The 9,449-nt window shown below is 36.5% G+C and overlaps 1 protein-coding gene across 1 annotated transcript in view; it reads left to right on the top strand.

Moving 5' to 3' along the window:
• The window catches only part of RP1 (RP1 axonemal microtubule associated), a 328,721-nt gene extending 320,644 nt beyond the window's left edge, over positions 1–8,077 (top strand). The window contains exons 29-30 of the mRNA XM_054656745.2: positions 2,206–2,287; positions 6,221–8,077. Coding sequence (XP_054512720.1) covers positions 2,206–2,287; positions 6,221–6,320 — 182 coding nt within the window. The 3' untranslated portion in view covers positions 6,321–8,077. The remainder of the gene's footprint in view (positions 1–2,205; positions 2,288–6,220) is intronic.
• The last annotated feature ends 1,372 nt before the right edge of the window (positions 8,078–9,449 follow it).

Genomic DNA, 9,449 nt, shown 5'->3' on the forward strand with positions numbered 1-9,449 from the left:
ATTTTATACAAGAAGTCATTGCTTTGCATGGAATCTATATGCACAAATTTCAGTTGCAATGATTTACTTAACACAAATCCCCAAACAGCATAGTTCAAATTTCAGCTACCATGCTGTAGTAACTGCAATTGCATAAGTACAAACTTTGCTGCCAGCTTTTTAGTCTACAAATCACTATGTGGATAACAGATGCACATTCTCATCAGCAACCAGTCACATCACTTCTTCCAATGTCTGTCTGTTGGTGCTGGGTCATGGTGCATTTGTTATCAGTATATGCCTAGACAGCAAAGTGTATAGTTGTGTTGCTTCCTTGTTTACCAATAATGAATCCATGTGACAGTTTATAACAATATATAATTGAAAGATGAAAGTGTATCAAAGAAATGAAAAGTGGCAATGCTGGAAGTGAAGTTCAAATCTAAAATAAATGGGGTTATAGACATAATTTACCACCATGAAAGTGTTGACACTGCCACCATTTGAGAGACTGTAGATTTGCAGCAAGAGGAAATTAATGAGGGGAATTGATGTCCATGGATGAGGAAGGTGGTGGTGTCAAAAAGGACGAAGGTGTCGATAAAAACTTCACTTAAAGGAATTCTGAGATATTTTATGACATTGAAAACACAAAGAAAAAATATTGTAAGCTGATCCAAATTTAGGAGTTTAATAATTTGCTAAGATGCAAAAGATGCTTCCTCTGTATTATAAATTATATGTTGAGAAAAAGAAGGCAAACACCAAACAATTCCTAAGTTTTTTTATTAGAAAAAATAAAACATTTTAATTTTCAGTGTTACTAATGTTTTAAATTATAGTGCATTAAATATTAGTGTTGCTACTTTTCATTTTTTATAGCCATTTTAAATTCACAGTAAAGATTTTTTGATGTTTTGAAAAAATGTTTACAGATCATCAAGCAGTCATAATTTTTCCCTGTTGATTATTAAGATGGCTTGCATAGTTTCAGCTTGCAGTTCTTGTTATGGTTCCACACTATTGTGCAGAGCAGCACTGCCTGTATCAAGTTTGTGTGAAGGGGAAAGCTTAATTCTGAATTCATTTTCTGTCCCATAGTCAATTTATCTATGCCAGCCCCAATTCCACATTGCCTTGATTGGTATAGATTTACAATAAATGTTGATAAGTGGTAGGGTGATTCCCCTCCCTTACTCAAGATCAGAAGTGCTTATGATATTCTTGGGCTTTTATCATCCACATGAATTTTATTACCAGCTTCTGGATTTTCATGTAAAACACTATGGTGAATTTGATTTAATTACATTGAGGTTTTGAATTAGTTTATGAGGAACTGACATCTTTATGATATCTTCCTACTTACCAATATGAGATAGTTCTCCATTTATTTATGGATTTTTTTGCTGTCATTTCCTACATTTAGATGATTTTTCTATAAATTATACTATATCTGATTTTAAATTTACTCCCAAATTCTTAAATTTTTATAGCAATTCAACATTGTAACTTTTATTAAATTATGCTTTTTAACCTTTTCTCTCTGGTTAATAGAAATACACTGGATTTTTATGTATTAATTATATTTCTAACAATTTTTCTCATCACTCTTAATTCTATATTCTGTGATTTCTTTGGGTTTTTAAGTTAAGTCATATCTTCTGTGAATAATGACAATTCTGTTTCTTTTTTCTATACTTATCAGCTTTCCTTTTCCTTTCTTCTTTCCCTCCTCTCCTTCCTCCCTTCTTCCCTCCTTCTCTCTCTCCCTTCTTTCCTTACTTTCATTTTTTCTTTCTTTAATTGTATTGACAAGTACAGTAATCAATAACTTCTAAATTTTCACTATTAAGAATGATGATTGATTGTGACTTTCCATTACTATTTAAACTTATAAATCTTCTATGACTTAACATAACTGAAATGCATTTATGTGAATTTACTTCTCTCTTTATTCTTGGCTCATGTGTTTTTAAATAATTTTTTTTTAAATTTTATAGAGAGTTTGGGTCCCTATCTTCTCTTTTCCTCTGCTTCTAGTACTCTGAGTAATTAGTTTGCTCACTCACATTTTCATTTCTCTACGGGCATAATTTGCATGTGCATATTTTTGTACCTTGACGTGTGTACTTAAAAAGGAACATTTGGAGGACCTATGAATAAAATCACAATGCTGGTATTTTTAAGCTAAAGAGTTAAATAAATCTCCTTTGTCAACTGACACAGGTAATGGATGGTTTCTTGGGAGTGTTGTTGTTAAGTCTGAAGATGAAGACAGCAGTGAAGAGGTGCTGTTTCTATGCAACAGGTATGCTCTTAATGCATTATTATGCAAAATTATGCTCTCTTTGTCCAATTTATTCCACCTGTGTCCTCCAGCATGCCTCATCCCAGCTGTTGGACAACATCATTCCCTCCCTGAAAACCAGAGCTGAAGGCCTTCTCTCCTCAAGAAGCTGTCCTTTATCAGCACTAGTAATTCTCTCTTCTTTTGTAATCTCTAACATTTTTCTCTTCTGAAAAAGTATGGTGAAATGGAAAGAAATTGGATTAGGACTTAGAAAACAGGTTCTTCTTTCTGTTTCTAAAACACATGCTAAGCTCCCTGCTAGTACTGTGAACTTGGGTACCACTCTTAACTTCTCTGAGGTTCAATGTCCTCATGTGGAAGATGGCAATAATACCTGCTTCCCCTAGTTCATTTGAATCATTTAAACTCAAATGATGTTATATATGTGAACTGTGAACTCTAATGCATTGTACTAATGTGGCGTAGCTGTAATATAACAGGAGACTTAAGTGGCAAGGGTAACTGTAATTCCTTGGCCGGGTGGTCATAGGTGAATCACTTAAACTTCTGATTCTCAGTTTCAAAGTTTTATGAGAATGATTAAATCTTCTCTACCTACTTTATAGAGTTATAATAAGTAGAATATCAAATGCACCTTAAAACAAAATGCACTAAACATAGAAATTATGTAGTTAAGTTCCCTCCATTATTAACCAATCTACAGAATATGTTGATCCATTTGATCAGTCATTATGCAAGTAGTAATTGACCACCCACCATATCAAGAAGTGGGATAGATAATGGAGATCCAGCAATAAGGCAATCCAGTTTCTGTCGGCAAGGACCTATGGTCCCCACATGGGAACATGGGAAATGTTAACGACGTGAGGGCAATGAGAGAGGCTTATATATGCTGTGAAGACCTGGGTGTCAAGGTGCTATGTCTACGTGATTGCATGTTCCTTGAATCTAGAGAACTCATGCATTGTATATATTAATTTATCCATCCATTTAATATGTTAATTTATCCATCCATTTATTTATGCAAAAATATTGCATGCCTGCTAGGTGTTAGGTACTATACCAAATCCTAGAGATTTAGAGATAAAAAAGTAGAGTCCTTGTCTTCAAAGAACTTCCACTTGATGCTCAATAAGGGAGGAGAGATGTAACGCTATAAGAAGCTGGAGAGCTGAGTATGCTCTGAGTTTAGTAGGTGGCTCAGCATCACTATTCCCTAAAGTGAGGGACACTCTTCAGGCATGCAGAGATGCACATTGGTCGACCGACTGGATTTTACCTTACTATAGTTTCGATTCTAGGAAATAGTCATTCCTTTGAAACTTAATAAGGAGTTGCATTTTGTACGAACAAAACGTGTAGCACTTCTCTGATCATCTGTTTGTTTCTTTTCTCAATGCACTTCCATTTAAAGTGCATGTAGTAGTAGCTATTGCCATTTTATGAAATTCAAGCTCTAGGAAGAGACCTTGTATTTTTATTTTTGCAAGAAATCTTAGTGAATAGGGAATAGAAGGGGCAAAGATTGAAGTTTTTTAGCACCAGATTTGGATTACAACGGCATTACTTACTAGCTCTGGGAGCCTCAGTTTATTCTTATGTAAAATGGCAGTAATGACACCTATTTTGCAGGGTTGTTTGAGGATTTCAGACAATGTATATAAAGTACCTACAAAAGTGTCCTGCAATTATTAGAGGCTCTATGATGGTAAATGTTGTTGTCACAGAAACAATTTTAAAGAAATTTTTAGACATGATACTACACATGCAAATGAAGGGAGAAAACACACCTTTGTTTCTAGATCATGTGTCTAGTATTTAGAACTCTCAAATAGTTGACTAAGTTTTACTTTTTAAATATTGTATCTGCACAGTCCAATATGGTAGCCACTAGTCACATATGGCTAATTAAATTTAAATTAATTAAAATCAAATCAAATGAAAATTCAGTTGCTTGGTTGTACTAGCTACATTTCAAGTGCTGAATAGACACAGATGGTTAGTGACTACCATATTGGCCAGTATATATACAACATTTGGTTTTACATCACATCTAGATATTTGGTATCATATGAAGCTGTGTTTAATATTTTACAGTGTAGTTTATTGCTCTGAATGTGATGGTACCAATGAAATAATGTAAGTAGTAAATATAAGATTATTATTTTTCTAAAAGTGCCACATTTAGCAAAGTCAAAAGGCATCCAGGACAGGTGATAATGGTCACATTCTCTTCCAAGCCAAAATTAATTTTACTGGCAATGCAAAGGAGTAGAAATCATGAAGGTGACTTATTTCTACATTTTAGAATAATCACAAACCCTAGAAATTGGACTTACAGGAACAAAATGATGCAGATGAAAATATTTAAGATGTTTTGTTGTATTATACTATCATATGGAATGATATGCACACAGGTGTATCATTGCACTGTTATCATTAACTTAACTATAGCAATATAAACTGTTTTCCTTGCCTTTTCTCTCTGAGGACCCAGGGTTAAATAAATATTAAAAAATTATCTTGCTATTCCATCAGAAGTGGAAGAAACCATAGATAACATTTAGTTTCATGGTTTGTTTGACAGATGAGCAAACTGTGACCTAATGAGATTAATGGCATGCACACCTCAGACCCATTAGTCAGAAAGCAGGGGCTCTTGGTTCCTTGGCCCTCTGGAAAGTTTTAATTTAGTGTCTATCAATCTGTTGTTTCTATGATATAACTATGATTTTCTGAATTATCTTCTACTGAAGAATTCCCTGCACAAGATATCAAGTTTGCTATAAAATTGTTTTGTCAGAAAGTTCTACTTTCTGGAGTGTTTGGAGCATTTAGATGACATAAGCTTTACTGTCTTCCCCAGTATAGATTATCAACTACTTAAATGCAAGTCCCCTTCTAATTATGGGAAAAGAAAAGGTCTCCGAGAAGGAGGTTATTTATAACTTTATTTGTGGAGTTTCAAAATAACCAAGATATAGAGGGGTTACATTTTGTGTTGTGGGAGCCTCTAAGATTTCTGCACCCATCTGTTGTATTGCTGTAGAGAAAAATCAGAAGAATACCCATCACTAGCATTTACTGAATGCTTTCCAAGGAATAGGCTTCATGGTAAAGCCAGAACTGCATACAGATACTCATTTGATCCCCACAGCCAGCCTACAGGTAGACTCTGTGATATTTATATTTCAAAGACAAGCAAATTGTCTTTGAAATATAAAGATAGTAAATTTTTTGCCTGAATATATTAATAATCGGTGGAGTCAGGATTCAGATCAAAATATATTTGACTCTAGAACTGTACTGTCTCACATGGGAGCCACAAGCCACATATGTCTACTGAACTGTGGCTCTTCCAATGTAGGTATAAGATACATTCCAGATTTCAAGAATGGAGAATAAAAAAGAATGTGATATAATTTTTATACTGATTACATGTTGAAATAATAATCTTTTGAATTTATGAAAATTCAAAATATTAATTTTACCTTCTTTTTACTTCTTTCCATATATGGTTTGTATTCTAGTTCTCTTGGAGAGTGCTGTCCTAGAGTCTGAGGGTTTAGCCACTGTGTATACCTGCCAGTCACATGACAGGAGAGAAATAACAGCTACCACTAAGGAAACTCCAAGTGAGAAATTTTGACTATGTTAGAATATTTGTAATGTTACCAGAGGACTTTTCTAAAAGCCAAAATTTTAGAGTGAACCAATATGACTTTGCAACTTGAGTGTAGGAAAAAAGCTTGCCGAAGCTGGACTGCTAAATAATCTGGTGTGGCTTAAAATCTTAAATCCTTTTTTAAAATTCCGATCTCTCTAAAGGCCTCTTTAAATTCTTTCCATATGTTTTTTTTTCCTTTCTAACTAATGAGCCTTCTTTCAATGCTCTCTCATATTAATTATCTTCTTTTTTTTGCATGGCAGATGGCTAGATGAGTACCAAGATGATGGCAAGACCCAGCGGGAATTGCTCGCAGAAAGTAGTCCCAGTGCAGGAGGAGAGACTGGGTCTACCATCTCCTGAAAGGGCCCACTTGGGCCTGTCGCTCGAATATGCTTCAAAAGGCTATTGATCTGATTGTGATAGTGCATTTGTCTTTTGCTTGGGCTGGAGCAAACACCTGCGGAGGGTCAGTTTGTGTTGGACCGACTCATTGTTTCTGAGAACTTCCAAAATTGGGAGGATGCACTGACAGCCTCGGCCAACAGCTGACCAAGATCAGCCCCTGGTATCTGGGGTACCCATACTGCTGTTGCTCACCTCCTCCCCCTCCTCTTCCTTCGCCTTTTCTTTCCCTTCCTCCCCCCACTTCCCCTCCCTCCTCTCCCTTCTTTCTTTTCCTTTTTCTTTCAGAAAATCTGACTTACTGCTAAGGTTACTGAAATGTCTAAATAAGTAGTCTTTGTAGAAAATAACTGAAGATGTCCCTAATAACATTTGATGCATGAAAAACACTTTTATGCAACCTATGTTAATTTTAAAGTGGAAGTTTTATTGTTAGACAATGGTATGTCTCTCTCAGAATTAGTGGTAAAATCAATAAGAAAATGTAGAAAGAACCCAACCAATTGGGTTACCGTGTGTTCCCAGTGCACGTCCTGTGGGTCCACTTGCAGTTTGAGCTTCGAGCTGGTGACAGAGGCCTGCAGGCAGAGAGCAGCAGAGCGCAGGGCAGATATCTCACATCCATCGGTCACTTTTTCTCATGAAGCCTCAAATACTTGTCAACTTGGTGCCACAGGTGCCTTCTTCTAATCCGTTAATTTGGCACATAAGCTAAAACTCATTTGCCAGCCCCGGAGAGGTCAGGATGTAGCTTTTGATATCAAAGACACCTGTCTTTGAATCTCTATTTTGCCCCTGTGAGGTAGATGCTATCATCACCCACATTTTGCAGATGAGGAAACCGACACATGGAAAAGCCAAGTGACCTGCCCAAGCTTAGAGAGTGGAACGAGCAGGAGAGCCGGGATGTGACCCTAGAAGTCTGACTTCAGAGCCCATGTGCGTCCATACTGTGACCTTGGCCCTCCTGCCTTCCCTGCTTGTTTTTAGTATCCCGTGAAATCAGGCAGAGGGGCCAAGGAGGCAAATCTTGCATACCACCTTCATGATTTTTGTCGTCTGCAATAGTACCTGTACTAGTATATGCTTGATATTTTCTTCCTTGAACTGTGTCTAAATCAGTGTATTTAGAGGTGAAGAGAGCTTGGCCTCATCCTAAATCATATTCCAAATATCCATGAAATCACTGATTTAATATGTCATTACATTTTTTCCTAAAACACATTAAAATAAATCTATGTCTAACAAAAATTTTAGGTTAGTCTATATACTACCTAAAATTATTTTATAAATATCTAGTAGTCGGCACATTTCACCATTACGGTGTGTGTGTATGTGTGTGTGTGTGTGTGTGCATGTGTGTATGTGTGTGTAGAACTTAACTCTGGCCTGGCAGATCATTATTAGTAAATAATGTTCAGTAAGTAGATGCTGTTGTTATAATGGTTTCCCTTTTACTAACCCATGACCAAGAACTAATCCATTCCTTAGAAATGGTATATTTTTACATCTGAGGATGAAAATACATCAAGAATACAGCTTCAGTGATTTGAAGTTAAAAACAGCCTTTTTTTTTTCTAAAGTGTCCAGCAGACCATATTACAGGTAAGAAAAATAAGTACAATAGTTCTCCCTTATTGGTGGTTTTGCTTTCTGAGGTTTCAGTTACCAGAAGTCAACCACAGTCTGAAAATATTAAATGGAAAATGTCAGAAATAAACAATTCATTCATTTTCAGTTGCATGCCATTCTAATCAGTGTGATGTAATCTCATGCCATCCTGCCCTGTCCCATCCAGGATGTGAATATTCTCTTTGTCCCGAGTATCCATGAATCACTTAGTCCTAGTATTGCAGCACTTGTGTTTGTCACCCTTATTTTACCTAATAATGACCCCAAAGTGCAAGAGTAGTGACTCTAGCAATTCGGATATGCCAAAGAGAAGCTGAGAAGTGCTTCCTTTAAGTGAAAAGGTGAAAGTTCTTGTCTTAATAAGGAAAGAAAATAAGTTGAATGCTAAGGTTGCTAAGTCCTATAGTAAGAACAAATATCTGTTAAATTGTAAAGACAGAAAAAGAAATTTGTGCATAATATAAATAGGGTACAATACTATCCATGGTTTCAGATATCCACCAGGGGTTTTGGAACATATCCCCCAAGGATAAGGGGGACCACTCCAGGCTGCACAGAAGCTTGGAGAATCACTTCTTGCCCTTGATGACATTTATTTCATGGTGCCCTGCCCAAAGCGGATACTGAACAAACACACTCATTTACTAAGCAGAAGCTTGTGAAGCATCTCCCAGACACTGGGAATAAACTGGCAAACAGCATAGTCATTTTCCCTGCCCTCTGAGGGGCCAGTGTTCTAGCAGGGACCTGAGTGAATAATGTGCATGCTGCAAACAGAGCCGAGGCGCCCTCCAAACTCGCAGGCCCTGCAGAGGGAGAGAGATCTTGTGCTCAGCTTTGTATATTCAGTTCTTGGCATACCAGGTACTCTCTGCTAACTTGCAGGCCCTATGGAAGGAGAGAGATCTTGTGCTCAGCTTTGTATATTCAGTCCTTGGCATACTGCCTGCTTATAGTCAGTGCTCTGTGTCTATTAAATACATGAATCATTCTTGCCTTACCACACAATACACCTTATTAGAGATTGAAATATTAAATGATTCCCAATTCAGTTTATATTTGTGCAGAATAAGTATTCACAGATAATTACACTCAGTGCCTCTATTTTTACAAACTTTGCTGCAACAATATAGTTTTATTCCAAACGTAATCCTGCCCCTTTCTCCCCACCCTGCCACAGTTCAGATTGGAGTTGTCTATTTCCTAATTCTATCCAACAGAACATTTACAATTCTTCTCTTGAGGGGGGAGGTGATGTAAATACCAATTGGATCCATTTTATGTGGATTCTTGTTTATTTTATCCTTATAGTGCTCATTTCTTAGACATGGTCCACATTCTGGGACTGTCTCAGTCCAAACCCCTTACATAATAGCTATTCCTTGAAAACTGGAAAACTAACAGTGAAGGTATATTTATTTCTAGGTTTTCAGAGACAGCAAAAAATTATTGACA

The sequence above is a fragment of the Pan troglodytes genome, chromosome 7 (genome assembly GCF_028858775.2).
Source record: "Pan troglodytes isolate AG18354 chromosome 7, NHGRI_mPanTro3-v2.0_pri, whole genome shotgun sequence".
In the NCBI taxonomy this organism is placed as follows: domain Eukaryota; kingdom Metazoa; phylum Chordata; class Mammalia; order Primates; family Hominidae; genus Pan; species Pan troglodytes.